At 48.3% G+C, this 19,721-nt stretch overlaps 1 protein-coding gene across 2 annotated transcripts; it reads right to left on the reverse strand.

The window, feature by feature from the left end:
* Positions 1-652: 652 nt before the first annotated feature.
* PRKAR1A (protein kinase cAMP-dependent type I regulatory subunit alpha) lies at positions 653-17,196 on the reverse strand. 2 transcript variants are annotated; one of them, XM_061393013.1, is made up of 11 exons: positions 17,106-17,196; positions 13,945-14,124; positions 9,140-9,310; positions 8,241-8,332; positions 7,980-8,041; positions 7,185-7,231; positions 6,174-6,332; positions 5,408-5,468; positions 4,264-4,385; positions 3,321-3,402; positions 653-3,046 (listed from the first exon to the last, which is right to left on the reverse strand). In XM_061393013.1, the coding sequence occupies exons 2-11, from the start codon at positions 14,116-14,118 to the stop codon at positions 2,874-2,876; spliced, it is 1,143 nt and encodes a 380-aa protein (XP_061248997.1). In that variant the 5' UTR covers positions 14,119-14,124; positions 17,106-17,196; the 3' UTR covers positions 653-2,873. The 2 variants fall into 2 exon arrangements, with proteins under 2 accessions (XP_061248997.1, XP_061248996.1); XM_061393012.1 differs by lacking the exon at positions 17,106-17,196 and adding an exon at positions 16,741-16,885.
* Positions 17,197-19,721: the final 2,525 nt, after the last annotated feature.

Genomic DNA, 19,721 nt, shown 5'->3' on the forward strand with positions numbered 1-19,721 from the left:
ATTTCATATGAGCCAGTGTTTGAGAGGGACAATTAATCTACAACCAGTACAGTCAACCCAGGAAAATGCTCTTCAATTATAGTCCGTTAAATATTCGAACTCCAGCGGGCTGCGGGAGGAGGTGACTGCATCTGGACAAAGCGCATGTGCTACGAAGCAGCACAGTTCCAGCAGGGTGTGAAGAAACGAAATCTACCATCCTAACAGACTCAATTACCCATCCCATGCCTCAGCAATCTGAGGAACAAGTATTAGAAATGACCTTGTATGTGTGCAAAACACAGACACACACCTAAACATACAAATGCACTTATTAAATTTAAGCCAAGGAGCACGCTGATCCAGGAGTCAGAGAACCAGTCTACCCTTAACGAAAAGGAGTTCTTTGACTTGATTGAACCTTTTCCTTCCATCATTCGGTAAACAGATCCGGTACATCTCAATTACCCTGAAAGTAAGGAGTTTAGATTCACTGACAAACTGAACTGGAAAACACTGAAAACAAACGTATTCTTCCGATGATCCCCTCATCCCCTAACTCACAATCAATTTTCATCCTTGCGGACCGGATTTGGATTCGGAGTTTCTGGGGGACTGGGGATGGAGAAGAGAAGGAAAGGAGAAAGGGAAGAAAGACTGATTCGTTAAAGAATTAAATTATTTAATCTTTTATTACTTGACCTACCATTGAGACAATCTATAACAAAAAGAAGAGAGTATATTAGCACACACAGAATAATCGGACTAGTAACCAGGAACAATACAAAATGGTCCTTTGGTGTCCACACTGTTAGAGCAGGAGATCTCAAACTCCCTTACCAAGCCCAGAAATGACGACTGCGAAAGCTCAGGATGTCCGCTGAGACAGACGACGCAACTGTGATTTCGCATATACACCCAGACTGCACAAAGACAAAGCTTAAAATGCGATCATCTTTAAATTCAGACTTCAGTTTGCTTAGATTAAAAACTACAAAAAGGGGTAAACAGCAAAGCCAAATGACTTAAGAGCAAAATTCATTTAGGAAGCATTGTGGGTATCTAAATATACACGAACATGATTTTATACATACAGGAAACTGTGCAAACGTATGACATTCTAAAGTACAGTTTGGCATTTAAACAAAGATCAAATTAAGCTTTAAGCTAATTAACAATTTTTAATCTTTTAAATATAAAAAGGCAGCTAAACACAAAATACAGATCAAAAATCCTCATTTAGTATAATTTTGAAAAATAAAAAATATGTAATAAGGTGGCTTTCTATTCCACACTAAAATGTAAATAAAATGTTTCCCAGATTTATACTCCAAACTAGTAACAACCTAAAAATTGTTCTAATCTGTGAAAAACATGTACCATGACCAATTTAATGACCCAGGAAAGGGTAAGAAGGGATTACTAATCAGAGCCAGTTGCATACAGATGGAAAAAGAAACACTTGCAGTCACTCCCAAATATACCCCTACATGTTAGGTTACAAAAATCACAATGCAAACAGAAGTGCCTACATTACGGAACTGTGAGATGCTGTTTAAAAAACAATAAAGATGAACAGTGGGGCTATCATTGGTGCAAGGGAAGAGTGTAACAGCACAAGGTTGATAGGGCTGGAAAACTCCGAAACACAGTTAAGACTCAAAACAAGTTTACACAGAAAAGTCTCCCAGGGAATAAAACAGCGGATAGGGAAGCAGAACTTCTCAGCAGGATGGCCTCTCTGATGGATGTGTAACACAGACATATCCTACCCCACCCCCAAGCCCCCATGAAGTCTAGCTGATTGAAAGCGGGGCGAGGGGTGGTGCGGGCGCTGAAGCCAAGTAAAGAACGTCTTCCCGAGTCCCCTGCCCCAGTGAACTCAGGGCGCAGAGTCCAACACTGAACTCGTCTGCCCGCCATCGCCCCCTTTAGCAACCCCTCTTCCATTTTTCTGTTACATCGACATGGAGTGTATCTTTCCTGGAGTCAGGGCTTGCAGAGTGTAAGAGATGACCATCCTGGGGTCACCTGAAGGACGTACACTAACCAGAGGCTCTGAGCTAACAACCAGGAATGCAGACCTTGAACTCTCATTATCAATTCAGCATCTGCTGCTGAGTATTTGGCACTAGCTGGAAAGAGGAAGGTCTAATCAGAATCTGTGAGCTGAGGCAGATGTCGTTAAATCAGAACTGGTATTTGTGGCTTATGATTTGGTGTGAAATGCAGAAAGCAGGAATAGACAGCACACCTCAACATGCTGCAGAACTGAAGAGGAAACCTTAACAACCAGAGAGAAACAAAATCAGGCATATCAGCCTGACAAATACAAATACTTATTAAAAAAGAAAAAGAACTGGTTGTATCATAGCAACAATGGGCATTTCCACCCTTAAGCTACTCTAACTACAGGCAGACATCCTACTACATGAAGATTCTTCTACACCTGTTCCTCCTAATCCTCAGAGCTTCATGGGAAATCATTTATTCCATAGAGGCAGACAGCACACATGGCCACAGTCTAAAGAACACTTGCGGCAGCAGGAACGTGCATCACTTCAAGGAAACCTCGCGCTGTGCCTCAGACGCCACGCACCTCGGGAGCGGGGTCAACCCTCGGCAGACAGCGAGCCAGGCTGGGGCAGGGGCGGCGGGGGCTGGGGTGTGAACACCAACACTGCACAGACAGGCGGGGACAGCAAAGTCTCCAGAGAACCCTTCTATTTATTTAACTGTGTGAGCACTCAGTAATGCTCCAAAATAAAAACGGTGCCACAAAAGCAACTTGAACAGAAACCGACAAGAAGCTGCGGTGCCAGTGGCCACAGGGCGCTGCGCGGGCACAGAGCGTCTGCGTGGGGGCCTGGGCGGACCGGGCGCCGGGGCGGGCCTCAGACAGACAGGGACACGAAGCTGTTGTACTGCTGGATGTTGCGCTTGAGGATGTCGGAGCACGGGCCGAGAACGCGCTCGAACCGCGGCCGGTCCAGCTTGACGCACTTCAGCGGGCCACGGGCCACCACGGTGGCTGCACGGGGCCGGTTCATCAGCAGAGCGATCTCGCCTGGAGGGGAGAGGGGGCTGAGAGCGGGCACACTCCCGGAACGCTTTCCGAGAGGCACCCTTAGAGCAGAGAGAGACCCGCCCAGGCCACACGACATCTGCACTTCAGAACAAACGACAGACATGAGACAGTAATGTAACTAACTGAGTCAAGGTCAAACTCTCTGAGAGCCAAAAAACTAAAGTAAAAACTGAAACGCAGGAGAAGGAAAACAAGGCCAGGAAGGACTGTGGCGCTTGCTGAGGAGGGACGTCACCCTGCGGGACCCACTTACCAAAGTAGTCTGAAGGCCCCAACCTTCCCACTTCCACAAACTCTTCGTTCTCTGAGCGCCGCTGCAGCACCGCGGCTGAGCCCTGTGATGGGACCACCAGAGAGCAACACACGTGAACACGGCCCACTCCCAGGGACACGCTACCACCCTGTGCAACCTAGAGCTCTGCAAGAAGAACAAATAGCAGCTACTTCACATCTTCTGTGTTCACGTGATGAAGGGGACTGGAGAGTCAGCAAAGGCTTGACCTCCATCCCCGGGGTTCCTGCTGCCAAGGGACTGCCAGGGTTTGGACTGAGGCGAGAAACTGCGGGAGGAGGGCAGACCCAGGCGCACCGCCTCTTCATGGACACAGCGGCACGCGGGCGATGCCCCAGCTCCTCCAGGTACTGTCCCTGCCTGCTGCCTCTGTGACAGAGTTCTGTCTGCGACAGAAACACCGGGGCTCAGAAGAGCCTGGACACATTCCTGCCTGGCCCTGCTCACTGAGACTTCCTCAACCCCTGGCCGGAGAGATACCAGCAGCTTCTCCTGACCACATTCACAGCACACTAGCTGTGTGGATCTCCATGTCCACGGTCATGAGCATATAAAACACAGGAAAACAGAGAATTTAAAGACCTGAGCTGGGCCCTTTATTGCCAAACAGCCCAAAAGCATGATTTTAACAAAAATGTACATCATTTCACAGTCTGCACGTTGAGTGGTGGAGTTCTGTTTGGCCTGTATAAGCAGGATTAATTTGAGTAAATCAGAATCTGGCTAATACCTCCCACAATTCTGACTTAAACTCATTTAAAATGTGGTGGCCTAGCAGAAAAGCAAGTATCAGCATTTCAAAGGGGACGATAACCTTTAACTGAAAGTGTCAGGTGACCCGAGAACAGAAGCTGTGACTGAGAACCAGCGCCCCCTTCTCCCTCCGGGGCTGCCCCCTCTTTACCTCTAAAATAATGAAGAATTCATCACCCGGCTCCCCCTGTACCACAATCTTCTGCCCGTCTTCAAACTGGACTGGTTCCAATGCATCAGCTACCGTGAGACGCTCCCACTTGTCCAGAGATTCTAAAAGGCAAATATCCAAAGAGTTTCCCTGTGTTATCTGGCATGCTAAGAATTTCAAAACAAAAGTCAACTGAGACACTCCAGTGCGGCTCAGATTCAACTCGGCGCCTGTCTCAACTGCCCTCTCAGCAACGCCCCCGGCACGTGCAGGTGGCCCACGCACCCTCCTGAATCCAGGGGCCCAGAAGCCAGACTAACCTACACCAACTCATCCAGTGGGAAAGGAATGAAAAGAATGTGATCATTAAGTATTGCCAAAGACTGCCATCAATGCAACTCAAACCTGCAATTACAGGACCCAAAAGAATCTGTTCCAGAAATGCAGAGAAATAACTCAGATTTATTTACAAAACCAAAAAGAATAACTAAAAAATAACTTATGTTCCCAAAGGCCAAACTAACACTCAAGACACTAAATAGTAATCACTTCCAAGAAAGGAAAACTAAGGGCACAAAAATCAAGTCACTGTAAAAAGCAACAATTCAAGACTGCGTGACCTTATGAAATCCACCATTCCCTCCCAATGAAGAGCAGCTTGTAATAACATCTCCAAGTCCCTGTAACATATCCCACAGCAGCACCTCCCATTACGCTGCTCTGCATTTCCTCAAACTTCTAGCATTTTTTCAGAGAAAGCCAGCAAGTGACACCAAACCTTTCCACAGAAGAAACACATTCTTGGCGACACTCACTTTCCTGAACTAAAAAAACTCACTGACAGAGCATGGAGACCAAGTCCCGGGGAACCGGCCGGCCGCCGTCTGGAGGACAGGTCCAGCCTTTCTATCCTTCCAGGAAGAATCAGTAGCACTGATTTCTAACTAAGAGGTCAGCCATCCACCAGCAAACTAAACACAAGGTGAAACTCCTTCTTGGCCAACCCTCGGTCTCACAGTTCCGTGCTTTTTGTTACTATGAGAATATGCTGATAACTTGAGCAATCTTTAGCAAACAGAATCCACTTCCTTAAGCACCACTAACACTTCAATTTAGCGATTCTCCATGCAACTTTCCAACTTACCTAAAATAGACACTTTACTAAGAAACTCCTCATACATCTTCCGCTTTCTCAGCGTGCTTCCCTGTAAATGAAAAAGAGAAAGTCGTGTCTCTGAAGCGTGTAAACCGCATAGCGCTGTGGAGCAACAAGTGCTGTGTCAGGTAAGCTGGCAACGGTCACCCAGGGCTCGCTTGCTCTCTCCTGTTGAAGACGGTAGGCCTGTGTTCAGTAAGAAGCTCTCGGTAACGTGCTCCTAAAAGGAACACCAGGTATATGGCCAAAGAATTCACCAAGGACTGAAACGTCAAAAAAGCAAATAATCAGTCCTCCAAATTCATCACGGACTGAAACGTCAAAAAAGCAAATAATCAGTCCTCCAAAAAAAAAGCCCCCAAGGAAAGCTGAGTATACTTCCAGCTCAGGGTCCTGCTCCACAACGCCAATCCTCTACAGAAAGAAGGACTCAAACTGCTATCGTAGAAACGTCAGAGCAGCACCATCAAGCTGTCCGTCCGTGTGAAGATCTTCCTGGCTACAGGAAGATGCGCTGGCCAACGGAGGCAGTTGCAAACATCAGCTGACCACTGCACACACACCCTGTGTTTATCTCCCATATTATTTCAGCCAAAGTTCGGTTCTAAAAGACCTCTGTCGCAAACGGTGTAACGGGTAATGCTAAGACCAAGCATCCAACCGTTACAAGCACTCCCACCTTCCCGCGGTAGCACTGTCAAGCGCGAGTCGCACAGCCTGGACGGCAGGCTGCACCCACTCGCACGGGTCTCACCATGAGGATCCTTCTGTAGCTGTCCCGGTCAATGCCCCACAGTTTCACGTTCGTCTTGGCCTTGACAGTGGCCGCTCGAGGAGTCCCGTAAATCAGAGCAAGCTCCCCGAAGCTCCCTCCTTCCCCAACACTGGTTGCCCATTCATTGTTGACATAGACCTAAAATACAAAAGCACTGGTTATCTCTACACACACAAATATATACGGATTAAAAACGCACACACTCTTTTAAAAGGTCAGAATCCTGAACTTTGTTGTAGAAAATAAAATGTTACCTTTCTGGAACACAACAGAGCAAAGCACCTGCCTTCTGACAACTCAAACTCCCAGAGTGTCTATGACACAGCTGGCCTAATCATCTGGGAAGAAAAGGGCCCCCAGTGCAGACGATGAGAGTGAAAAAGTGAACCAGGCCTTAACAGTGCTCATCACATATTTACTAGGCAAAAGGAGAAGGGGGCAGCAGAGGATCAGATGGTTAGACAGCATCACCAACTCAATGGACATGACTATAAGCAACCTCCAGGAGACGGTGGAGGACAGAAGAGCCTGGTGTGCTGCAGCCCATGGGGTTGAAAAGAGTGGGACACAACTCAGCCACTGAACAAGTGTACTTACAGAGCCCTGTGCCAGGCACTGTGCTGGTTAGCGCTTTACTTGCTGTGCCACTGAGTTTTCTAATACTCTTGTGGGAGGACAAGATGTACAGGACAGAGGCTGCACCAAGTCTCCCAGCTGACGACCTGCCAAGCCTCCCCCTGACCTTCTCCTGCAAAGCAGGCGCACATGCCTGAACCGCTAACCCAGTGAAAGCTCCGAACTGTACACTCAACCAAAGGAAGTACCTTTAGAAAGTCTATGTGTCAGTAAAAATGGCCTTTCTTGGTGTCAGTAAAACATCTGGCAAAAGGAATCTAACATACAAGGATGTAATAGTCCTTCAGACACTCTCAGAAGCAGTAAATAACAAGCTTTTAAGATTCTCAACATATTTTTATTATTAAATCTTACGTCCATCTCTCCTTGGTCAATCACGTAGAAGTTATCCCCTTCGTCACCTAAAAGTGAGGAGAGTTAAAAAGTCAGAAGCAAATTATAAACTAAAAAAGAACAAATCAAACCAAAAAGTCCAGCAATATATTTTACAAGTCATAAAACTGACCAGGTCATCAGTCATCTCATGGTGAAGATGCCTCTGAAAAATAACTTAAGCAAGCCACTTGTATGCATAGAAATTATAAATATTAACCACTATGTCATCTAAAACAACAAACAAGATACAATAGTAACAACATATCACCTTGTCACTAAAGAAGAAAATACATGGATTATGAAAACCCATGAAAATATTGAGAGTAAATAAGAAAGGAAAAAAGAGGAACACCCAGAAGATGAGCTCCATGTCAGTGTATGTGGGCAAAGTAAGAGCCGGCAGAAGGGACAGAGCCTTACACAGAGACAAGCTAGATGATGAAGAGTCTGAGTGTGGCTTATTCCCTGCTTCATCTTCCTCTGACTGGTTAATGATCCATATAAAAGATATATAAAATATATGTGGCTCTGGAATTCCTTACAAAGTAAAAATGCACAAATTTTCTTTTAACAGTTACTATAAACAAAACTACACTGACATTAGGGAAATACTAGCCCCTTAGGCAAAGTGTGCCGTTTACTTTTAGCTGAGAAAATTTTAATTAAAGAAATAAGAAAATCCAACAGTATACCAAAAGGAAGATGGTAGGCTGAAAGAGGAAAAAACTTCACAACTTTACTAATAGCACTTGCCACAAAAGCGGCCACCCTTACCCTGCTGAATAACAGTCTCTCCAGCAATAAAGGAAACCGGGAACATGGCGTCAAAAATGTCACTGCAGAGAGAGAAGGCTTCGTGTTACAAAACATTAACCTTAAAACTAACAGACCTTAGTCTGTTAGTTAACCTTAGAGCTTCCAGATTTTCAGCCTGGAGTGGCACCAGGTGAACAATTATGAAGACCCTTTAAAACTTGCAACAGTGAGGCAGCTAGTTTGGGATCCCAACTGTACCGAAAAAAAAATATCACCTACCTTCTCTCGTTATCATCAAGATGTGAAAACAGTACGTTCTTTTCAATGGCTTTAGCTAAAGCAGCCATTGTCTTATAATCTTTCGGTATAACCTAGGAAAGAGCAGGAAGTCCAATGACCATTCCCCACATTCCATAAACCAAAACAACTTCATGACTGCAACCGACATTTCAATTAGATGTCAAGCTACCTTAGGTACTTAGACAAGGCTGCTTCGAGTTAAGTATTTTCAACACAACACTCTCACACTATCTCTGACCCCACAGATACTGACTTTGAGTGAACAGATACTGACTTTGAGTGAACAAATACTGACTAATTAATCCCCTTTGTCTACAACTAGGCCTGCACTGAAAGGCTGGTGTTTGGTTCCTAGTCAACAACCGGAGAAACAAACCACAATCACCTTACCCACGGTCATTACTGAGGCACACCCGAGCGTTTTATGGTAACTTGTCATCGTCTGAAGTGTGATCATGCACTGTTAGTCTCTCAACCTCCTGCCAGCCCAATTATCCTCCCCCTTCAGGCTAATCGCATAACTGGAAATGGCAGACTGGCTCTGAGAAAAAGCCAATGGAGATGAAAGACACTTACAGAGCAAAAGGGTAAAGCCACCACACGAACGAGAGGACGTCAAAAAACTGACACCACAATGCAGGACAACAAGTACTACCTGGTCTTTCACCGCAAAACACCACCACGGAAAAGAAAATCCCCCAAACTCAAGTACTCGCTGTTTTATAATCACTATGGATACCTCCTCTGATGGGCTATTATTGCAGAAACCTGCTCCCAGCACCCAGGAACAGCAGGGATGGAGTACGGCCCACCCCACTTGTGTTTACTGCTGGGAACAGCGCACGCTCATCAGAGGAGACATCCCCGCGGGCAGGTACCTTCCGAACATAGGACGCGGCATCCTCCTCGGTGTAGACCTCAGCGCTGATGGCCCCGCGTCGCCGCCGGCCCTTCACCACCGGGTTAGGGGGCGGCGGGGAGATTTCATCCTCCCGAGAGTCTGCACGGCTGCCCGCTTTCTGCAGGTTCTGGATCTGCTTTGCCTCCTCCTGAAAAATTACAAGTTCATAAAACGAGACCCTGCCTCGGTGCTCTTCACTGGCGTTCTCCTAGTCTAACCACAGTCCTTCTCAGTCACTGCAAACCTCTCCTTCTCAACGTGAGAGTTAAGGCGCAAAGGCGAATCATGAATGGCAGAAAGTGCAGAGTCGAATTTGAAGAGCAATACTCTGAAAGGTCATACTGCTCCTCAGATGGTGACAGGAGCTACACTAACAAACAGAAAGCCACTGGTACAGGGCACAGAACACGCATATGCAAGCCATACACGCACTGAGGCGATAAAGCGACGGTGATCTGCAACGCACTCAACAGCCATCAACTGCAAAACTAAACCCTGGGAAAGGAGTGAGATCCCTGCCTCGCCCGTGCATGCCATCTAGGAATATCACTCAGGCACAGCAAGTGACATGAGAAAGTCTAGGCTATCAGGTTACTCCATTAACTCAATACAAATTCTGTGGACCTGCCACTCCACATCTACACTAGGCAAGGGGAACACAAAAAAACGAGAGAGAGAGTGCTGAGCCTGTGGGATTTATATTCAACAAATAATGAAATGTGATGGGAACCTGGACTTCAACTAAGATCAAACATAACAATACTTACCCTAACAGAGCTGGAAGCATTCTTTACGGGCAGGGCTGACACTCGGTTTACCTGTTTTTAACAACTTATTAAACCAATCCATATGAAACCAAGATCAACTACTTAAAAATCTTATTTTTCAGATCTAGGGCCTTAAAAAGAAATCCCCTCAGGTCTGCAGTAGAGAATGAGTTATGACTGACGCCAAACCCGAATGAAACAAGCCGAGAATGGCGAGCTATCACCTCCTCGTTCGTGACTCACTCTCCATTCTTTTCCTAAAGCAGCCTTGAAATTCTAAATGACAACATTTACTAATTATTTCTGAAAAATTCTGATAAAAAAGAATTTAAGGAGGTGGTGGCTTTTTCTCCCGCCTGGTACTCAGTTCTGCATCTGGCATCAAGACAAATCAAAGCACACACAAGTGCAGCAAGAACCATCTGGAACCACCACCACTGAGGCAAGAACAGTGCTTATTTCTATCAGTAGACTTGTGACTGATGGGTTTTTTTTTTTTTTTTGGAGGGAGGAACCAGCTTTATTTTTCTCATCTCTCTAGATTTTTCAATTAAAAACACAGTAACAAAGGCCTGTAACAAAACTACCGTGAATGTATTTGCATATTCAGTTACAAACGCACTTACCTGTTGATCAAATAATAAAGTGTGTCTACTGCTAGCAATTTATTTTAAACATGCATGTATGTGAAATTACATATACACAGAGTTATTCATTATACCAAAGCTTTTAACAGCAAAATACCAGAAACCACCAAAACAGTCATCAATATGGCGATTAAGTAACACCCACAGTTAATGTGCGTCCATACAGTGGATGCCATGCACACACTGGACACAGGTGTGTAAATGCCCGTGTATGATGGAACTCAGGCGGCACTCCAGGGAGACCACGGCGTAGGAAAAAGACTTTTCATTGTCATGTTGAGCCACGGGCAAATATGTAACTAAATTGTTTTTTAAAAAATTTTCAAAGAAAACCCACTTCATTATCGTTCTGGTAATTACAGTAACAGGTAAGGTTTTTCTCATTCCATATTAACAGAGAACTTTAAAACTCCAGTGTGCCCAAAGTTTAAAGTTCAAGAGCATAAATGAAAACACAGATTCTACCTCCCAAGATGTGTCATTGATATTTCACAAAAAATTCATGAAAAACCTCACAAGTAACCCTTCGTTTGGAAGTACTGTCTATCTAAGTGAATTTTTATTGTCTTAGACGATTCTGAAGTGCCAAGAGCACTGTGGTTGTAACCATGCTTCCTGGATTTCCACCTTCCAACGGCACTTGGACGTGTCCTGATCCTGATGACTTGGAGCCACGGCTGAGGTCGCCCATTTCTCCCGAGCACCGTGACACGTTTTATATCCTTTTTCTCACTGCTGTCATTCTTCAGTCTCCTCACTCCTCAAAAGAACCCCCCCGCCCCCGTCCCCTTACTGTCAGTGCATCCCAGCACATTAAGTTCTGATTCTGCACCCGCGGCTCACTCAGCGTGCTTTCATCCTCCCTGCCCTGACATCCATTCCTCCCAGAGGGTGACGTCAACGTCCCAGCCCACTGACTCGGGGTTTGGTACGTGGCTTGTTCTGCCACGCCACGCCCTCTTCTTTTAAGACTGTACTCTGGCCCCTAGAGCGCCTGCCCTGCTCTGCCTTGAGAACAGCATGCCTTATATATGGCTGCTCCTTCCACTGAACCCCGGAACAAAACATGTGCAGCCAAGACAAGACGGGCTGAGCAGAGAGGGCTGCACGTGACCCAGTATCAGGACATCTGGAGTGAACCACCGAGACGTGGGGGGCACGAGGTCCCTGTATGACCGCAGCCAAGTTCCCTGACCCCTCTCTTAGCTTTACTGCTTCCTCTCTAAAACGGTGACAATCACCAACCTCACACATTTGAAATAATGAGCATTTACAAAAGGTCAAGGGCTCACACAGAACCTGGCACACAGGAGGCACTCCACAGTCAGAGCCATCACAATTCCTCTCATCTACTAGTTGGCAAGGTTCAAAGGAACACATACAAAAGAGAGGACTCGGATGACAAACAACAGTCTGAAGAAAGATGCAGACGCTGTCAATGGACCAACTGAGACAGGTTTCTGGGGCACTTCTTACTGAGCAGTTGAGGGAACCAGAAACATGAGCCCTGGTTAGCATGGCAAAGAGGAGACAAGAGTGTGCCTGTATTCTCAGACATATAACTCAACACCTAATGTACAGAAAAATGACCTGTTGAACAGCTGAAACCCTAGTTTCTCCAATGCCTGGATATCCATAGTCAACCTCGGCTAAAGGAGTGGATGCAAATGAACAAAAATCCATGAACACACAAAAGTGGTAAGCTGTGACTTCTCTTAAGGGGTAGAGAGGCCGACACACATCACATCTAAAAACCCCATGTGCACAGAAATGACTTTCCGGGTCCTTTCCTGCTTTCCCTGAGGTCAGTGCTCCAACAGGGCCATCAAAGTGCAGCCCTGAGACGAGCACGGCACTGCACACTCCCTATAAAAAGACACACACTTCATGCCTCACCCACCTCGTCCGCTCAGCGGGTGGCTGCTATTGATGTCCAGAGAGAAGAGGGATCACCTTACAGCGACCAACTTCAGAACCAGACCTCCAGGAACGCACTTCACTTCCAAACAGGGAGGGAAGGCCCACGGCAGCCTGACGCTACAGTGCTCCACTATCAGAAACTGCTTAAGTAAAAACCAGACTTCCTACCACAGTTCCAAAACACCAAGGCTACATGCACTGGGACTGGCTAGGTTTTCCTGTTGTTTTTAATTATTCCAATCATGGTACTAGACACCAATTTCAACAGCTTTCCAAGAAAACTGGAAAAAGGGTCTAATCACTGAGCCACCCAAACATTTTCTGAACATTAGTAAAACAGATTCTTTTACTAATAAATTATACTGACTGAGAAGTTGTCCAAACCAGTGGGATACAGTATAAAACTTTCTGCAATACAACTAGATAATTAACAATCATACACCTAAGAAAATGCCTCCCAAGTGGTACACAGTCATTATGAACCACATCATAACTTCAATATGCGTTAAGAAAATCTGTAACTTTATCCTGCTGAAGTTTCAGGAGCAAATCAAACAAACTACTCAAAACTCTCAACAAACCAAACTTCCTCCTTCATGATTTTTTTGAGGGAACTGAACTAAAGCACTGACCTTGATGAAAAATGACGACTTTGCTTAGAGAAGCACATACCCCATGCTTAGGTCCCACCGACACACACACAATAAGGATGCGCAACAATGAGTAAAAACTGAATCTCTTTTTTCTCAAAAGGAAACAAGTCCTGACCAGAACTGTAAATAAAGTAAAATTCTGAGAGCTGTCCATCTTGCTCTCTCTGCTCCACAGTCAATTTATGCTAGGACATATCCTACAGTAAGACATACTTGGACGACTCGGAGTTTCTAACGTACTAGTCACAAGCCGGACTCGGATGCTCCAGTACAGTGATTTCAAACGTAGGGTAAAGCCTGCAAGTTTACTTGTTTTGCTGAAGAAAACAGCACAAATGCTTTGAGGTACTGCAGAAGTTCTCAATTCACACCACTGATGTACTGTTTTTATTTTTTAATTTTTACTGGAGTATAATCAATTTACAATCTTGCGATAGTTTCTGCTGACCAGTGCTGTACTACTTCCAATCAACTGAATCAACTCAGGTACTTTATTTGGTCCATTTTATGTATTAATTAAAACAGTTACAAGGAACTATGGTTGGAAAACCTGTAGCCAAGTAAACTGAGCATTCAGAGTAGTTTTGATAAATTCTGATTACAATGTTACAAATTACTACAAACGCATTAACTGCATTTCTTTTCTGAAATTCTATTTTAAATGATGATGATGATTATAAATAATTATTTGGTCAGAATTCCTTTTCTTCCCAATGATAGAAATCAGCGACCTTGTCCAGCCTTGCATTTAACAACCGTAAGGGTCAGCTTTCGCGCTCCCCCTTTTATTTTTACCTTCTCCAGCTTCTCGAAGTATTCCCTGAGGAAGGCCATGGGCCTCTCGGGCCGTGCGGTGCACAGCTGCACGATGGAGTCCTTGAGCAGCGCCTGGATGTTGTGCTTCTGGACATAGAGCTCGCATTCCCGGAGGCTGCGCTCCTCCTCGCTGGCGGTGGTGCCGGAAGCCATGGTTCACTACGGAGAAGACACAGAAGCTCGGGAAAACTATTCACAGAGAGCGAACGTCAAGCTGGCCTTCGATTTAACAAACTCACCAGGCAACTGGTTCACAAAGATTTCATTCTCACTAGGTAGATTTTTTAAATTGTAAAACAGGGAGGTGAGGACTAGGGAATGAAGTATGAAGAGAAGGCACATTCTGGCAAGGCAGTGCTGCACTGAGGTCCCGCTGCATAGGGCCCAGGCCCGGAGAGGCAGGACTCGGCCGGCCCCCAGGCCGAGAGAGCAAGCACGAGCGGCTCTCCCAGCAGGGGCTGGTGCTAAGGAGTCAGGCAGGCCCCCAAGGGAATTTCATTCAGTTCTCTTCTGCAAAAGGAATCCTGAAGACGTGGGACGTGTGCAAAGGGTAAACAGGACACAGAACTACAAGGCACAGCAGTCAGCACTTGGTCAAAGCAAGGAAGCACCAAGAGGGACATCTGACGTCCCCTTCACGTAACCCGGATCCCAGGGTAGCAGGCCGATCTCAGCCAGCAAACCACCCGAGCGCAGGCTCTGATCAGCCAACACAACCAAAAGCGCAGGCTCTGATCAGCCAACACAACCAAAATGGTTTAAAACACAAAAGAAACCCCAGATGAGTAACAAAAGCAATTTTTAATCCCAGACTCTTTGTACCAGATTCCAGCCTTAAATGATAACACAATTATCCACTAGTAAAAGGGAAAATCTTATATGTTATTAATAAAAAAAAAAACCACCATATAAACACCTTAACAAGTAAATTATAAAAGATTTGAATAGGGAAATGTTAAACCATCAAGTTTTTAACTCCCATGAAAACTAAATAGATAAACTACATTTAGTGAATTTTAGAGGGTTTAAACTACTTCGCTGTGAAGTAAAATAAACAAATGCAATAATGGGCAGCTAACCTCAGCCTGGAATTCAAAGCTCACTAACTTAACAAAAGAGTCACAAACTGTTTTCCTTTCTAATTACCATGTAATTAAGATCAGAAGATAAAGGTGAGGTCCTCTCCACTCTGCAAGAGAATTCCGTACTAACCCATGTTTTCCAAATACAACGCACACAAAACCAAAGAGATCAAACTAAATTTCAAAGGACAAAGAAACAGCACAGGGAAGAGGGGCAGTACTATGCTGTTACTCATTCTGTTTTGACAGCTTTATAACAGTAGACTAGTTAACAGACCATGAGAAAGTTTGTAGATATCTGACAGGCACATAAATTCAAGAGGCCACAGAAAAAGATTCCTGCTGCTCCTTTAGAAATAAACTCTAACACACACACACACACACACACAGATTACCTTAAGATAGATTCACACCCGCCTCTTTTACAGGTCAGACAACCGTATCAACTGAAAATCCACTTCAGGATTTTCTGCATTAGAAAATACATTGTACTGAAAGCCACCAAAATCGGTCCATGAGATCTGTGTTTCCAAACACTGAGATACATTTCGGAACATCAATACGTGTTTTCAACTACCAGAGAAACCATTCAAAGGTCAGGTTTGTGGTAGAAATGAGAGAACGGAGTCCAAGAGGTGAAACTGGTTTTTTGTTTGCAACAATGTATTTAAAAGACCAAAAAGAGGACACTGGAAATTTGGCGGCATATTAATAGAAATGCTCCAGGATTCATGTGTTCATCGTGTGAACCCCGGAAAATCCGTATTTCGTGGTATTAATTTCTTAATGGACTACAGATTCACTCTGCACTTGTACTCAGTTCTAACAGCCTATAATTTAGCTCTCTCCCTCGCCCCCCGTTACTCAACTGCTGAAAAACGGACACCGCATTGTCTCTCCTAAGAAAACACTGGGGTTCCTTCTTCTGGAAATTCAGTTGTGACAGTAACACAACGCTGTGTCCAAGGGATTAGATGCGAGGAAGTATGTCAGACCCTTTGAGAAGGTCGCTGATTGAGGCCGCGGCCAGGAGCCCTTCCTGGGGGTCATCCTCGGGGACCACGGAGATGGCCACTCCCGCGAGCTCCCCCCGGCGCGGGCGCGCGCGCCCCGAGCTGGGGGGGCCCCGGGTACCCCGGACGTGCGCAGGGACGTGCCCTTCGCGGCACTTGGGCCCCGGCCGCGGGAGGGAGGGCCCCCATCTCGCTCCGGTCGAAGGCCGCGGGGAGACCCCGAGGAAGGCGAGGGTGGACCGACGGGGCAGGCCGGCGGCGGCCGCCGCGGGGGGGGGGGGGGGGGGGGGGGGCGGCAGGCCGGGACGGACGAAGAGCGCCGCGGGCGGCCGCCTAGGCGGCCGCGGGGGGGAAGCACGGCCCCCGCCCCCGAGGCGGCCGGAAGGGCTGGGGGCTCCGCGGGCCCCGCGCCGCCGCCCGTGGTGGGGGGAGGGCGAGCGCGGCGGCGCGGGTGGGCCGCGCTGGGAGCCGGGAGCAGCCGGGGCGGCCCGCGGCGCGGACGCCGGCCAGCGCGGGGCCCGCGGCAGCCGTGAGGAGAGGCCGCGCGGGCGGGCGGCGCCGGGGGAGCGGCCGTCCCCCCGCAGGGCGCTCCCCGCGACGCCATCTTGGGTCGTCCCGGCGCCCCCGGGCGGGCGGCGGGCGGCGAGGCGGGGCGCGCCGGGGCCCGCGAGTCCCCTCACCTGCGGACGGGCGGCGGCGGGCTCGGGCTGCGGGCTAGGAGACGGCCGGCGGGGCTCCCTCAACGACGCCCTCCCGGCCCCTCTCCACTCGGCGACAGCGGCTCCGCAACGGCGCCACCGGAAACGGCCGCGCCGCAGCCAATCAGCACCCAGCTGCTGACGTCAATGCGCCTCGCTCTGGCCAGAGCCGTCGCCCCGGCAACCTTAAAGGGGCAGCGGCCCTGCAGGCGAACCCTCGCCCCTCCCCCGCCCGGAGTGGTCCTCCCTCTGCCCTTGTTTCGGTCCCAGCGCGTCCCTGATCCGCACCCTACGGCGCGCAGTCTCCGGCTCGGGGCTCCCGTCGCCAGTCACCTTCCGCCCCTCACCTGTCCCCGTTCGGACGCCGCGAGCACCCAGCTGCTCCGCGGGCTCCCGGTCCCTGTGCGCGCGGCGCGGCAGCTCGCGTGCCCGTCCCGCGCTCGCCTAGCGCCCTCACTCCCGCCGCGCGCGCCGCCCGCGCCTTTTCTCCGGCCCTCCGCGCCCGCCCCCGCTCGGCCCCCTGGGGCGTCCCGGGGGACAGGTGGGCGGCTCCGCCCAGGGCCCCACCGAGGGGCCGCGGGACCCGGAGGGGGCTTCCCACCGCCTCCCACCCGGGGGAGGCGGCAGCTGCGCCGGGGGCCGCGCGCGGGCGGGTGCGGGCCGCGCACGCCCGCCGGGCATCCGGCGCTCGCGGCCTCCGGGCTGCGGCCGGCCATCCGGCCCAGGAAACCCGAGCCCGGCCAAGTGTCCGCTCGGCAGGTCCGGCTGCCCGCCCCGCGCCCCCCGCCCGGGGTGCTGTGGCTGGCGGAGGCCTCTGCCCCTTTGGGCACCAAGTGCTGGGAAGGACTTTGTGGGGGTCCAAGAGAGGCCCGAATCCCCCTAGAACTTGAAGCACCCCCATCCTCGCCCCTGGCCCAGTGCGGTGAGAAGTGCAAACCATGCTGATGGGCGCAGACCCTCTGACCGCAAGAGAAATCTCAGCCGCCTGCAAAACGGCCCCCATCGGGGACGATGCGGTTGGCGGCGTGGGGAGGGGGGTTTCTTCACCGCTTCAGCCATTTTTTTCTTCCATCCCAGACTCTGCTCCTGAAGAAGAAAGGGGATGCAGAGAGACAATAAATGAAGGCCCTTGGAACAAGCGCATCCTTGTGTCTGGCTGATACCTGTTGGACTCTTGGGGTATAGTTCTAGGGCTGCATGTGTGAGATACACAATGGATTTCACACTTGTATCCCTAGACTTAAAAGGACATGAACTAGAGCAAATTCCTGGGAGACAGTGGAGGGCAGGAAGGCCTGGCGGGCTACAGTCCATGGGGTTGAACAATATATATATAATGACATACATATATAGATGTGTATATATTATAAGATGTATATATCATGAATAATTTTATATTGATTTCAGGTCAAAACAGTGTATTTTGGATCTATTCGGTTAAATATTATTAAAATTAATTTCGCCTTGTTTTTTACCTTTTTGATACAGCTATTAGAAAAATTTCAAATACCTTTAAGGTTCGTGTTTATACTATTTCTGTTGGTCATCACTGTCCTAACAGGCCAATTGCTCCCCTGGATCCAGCAGTCTGATAGGGCTCCTGCTTCTCAGAGTATTTCTTTTATTTAGTTGTGGTTATCCCCTGCTTTCTGAAAGTCAGAGGAAGCACAGACAATTATCAGAAGGGCCAGATTAGGTCGATAAGAGGAGGGTGTATGGGGAAGTGCCCACACCCCCATGAATCTCCCCCCAGGGATGGGTGGAATGACGGATTAAAGGCAGAGCCTCCGTCATATAGGATTTCACCGTGTCGGTACAAAGAGAACAAACAGCCTTAAGCTGGCAAGCAGGAGAGGGACTTCAATAGCAGTGAGCAGGCCCAGTCATGTTCCGAGAAGAAAAACTGCTGTCAGACAAATCTGAGTTTGGTTTCAGGCTCTGCCATCTCCGGTAATTGACTTAATCCCGATGAGCCTCAGTTTCCTCAGTGGGAAAGGACAAGCAGGGTGCGGCTCAAATTATTACTTAAGTAAAGATAGTAACAGCACACGTGTCTGTAGCACTTAGTATGTTTCTGGCTGTGCTAAGTACTTCATGCATCATAACTGAATCTTCATCATAGCTCTAGCATCAGTATTATTATTGTTACTGTTACCAAAGGAAAAGGAGGCACGGAGCAGTTAAATGGCCAGGATGGCTCACACCCTGGCAGCAAGCTTAGTCACTTTCCTCTGCAGCTGGTGTGCAAAGTGTCCAGCCAGGTGGGGGCTACAATAAATACAAATGAGTTTGCTTGCCATTTATCCCCACCTCTCATCAGCTCCCTGCATCACTAGGTTAAGACGGCCTTGGACGGTGTTACCTTCCTGCCACAGTCAAGACCCTTAGAGTAAGGAGACCAGCAGGCTGCTGACGAGGAGCCGGTGGCTCTGAGGGACCGCTGACCCGTGCTGGGTGGCCTGGCTGTGGCCCCACTCACCTGCACTCAGGCTCCAGTCTAGCCACAGGCCGTTTCCTGTTGCGCTCAACCTTCTTGTAGCTGCCAAACCCTCCTGAGCTGGGGCTCTGAAAGACAAAACACAGAAATGGGCAGCAGATTCTTGAGCCTAGAGCCCACTGAGACGATGGTTCGGAAAAACCAAACAGCCCTGGGGGTTTCCAAGAGAGGTGAAGGCTCTTTCAGTCCCACCCTGCCCTGGGGAGAATTTCAGCTCCTCAATTTCATTTCAGAAGCGACCATTGCTCCACCCTAGTTTCTGTGTGGTTTTACCCTCTCCAGAGGCCTTCTGCCCTGAATTCCAAGGTCTGCCAGCCTTTTTTTTTTTAATCTATGTCCTTATAAAGGCTCAACAAGGGACTTCTGGTGGTCCAGTGGCTAAAAAGAACTTGGCCATCGCAGCGCAGGGGGCCGAGGTTCCCTGGATCCCTGACCAGGGAACTGGATCCCATATGCTGCAACTAAA

The sequence above is a fragment of the Bos javanicus genome, chromosome 19 (assembly GCF_032452875.1).
Source record: "Bos javanicus breed banteng chromosome 19, ARS-OSU_banteng_1.0, whole genome shotgun sequence".
NCBI lineage: Eukaryota > Metazoa > Chordata > Mammalia > Artiodactyla > Bovidae > Bos > Bos javanicus.

What these genes read in the sequence shown, in the direction of transcription:
- PRKAR1A (XM_061393013.1), bottom strand. Translation starts at nt 14,118, where the DNA reads ATGGCTTCCGGCACCACCGCCAGCGAGGAGGAGCGCAGCCTCCGGGAA. An exon ending in CCGCGTCCTATGTTCGGAAG is followed by an intron (nt 8,333 to 9,139) that starts GTACCTGCCCGC and finishes GCTCTTTCCTAG; the next exon opens with GTTATACCGAAAGATTATAA. An exon ending in GCTACAGAAGGATCCTCATG is followed by an intron (nt 5,469 to 6,173) that starts GTGAGACCCGTG and finishes TTTCATTTACAG; the next exon opens with GGAAGCACGCTGAGAAAGCG.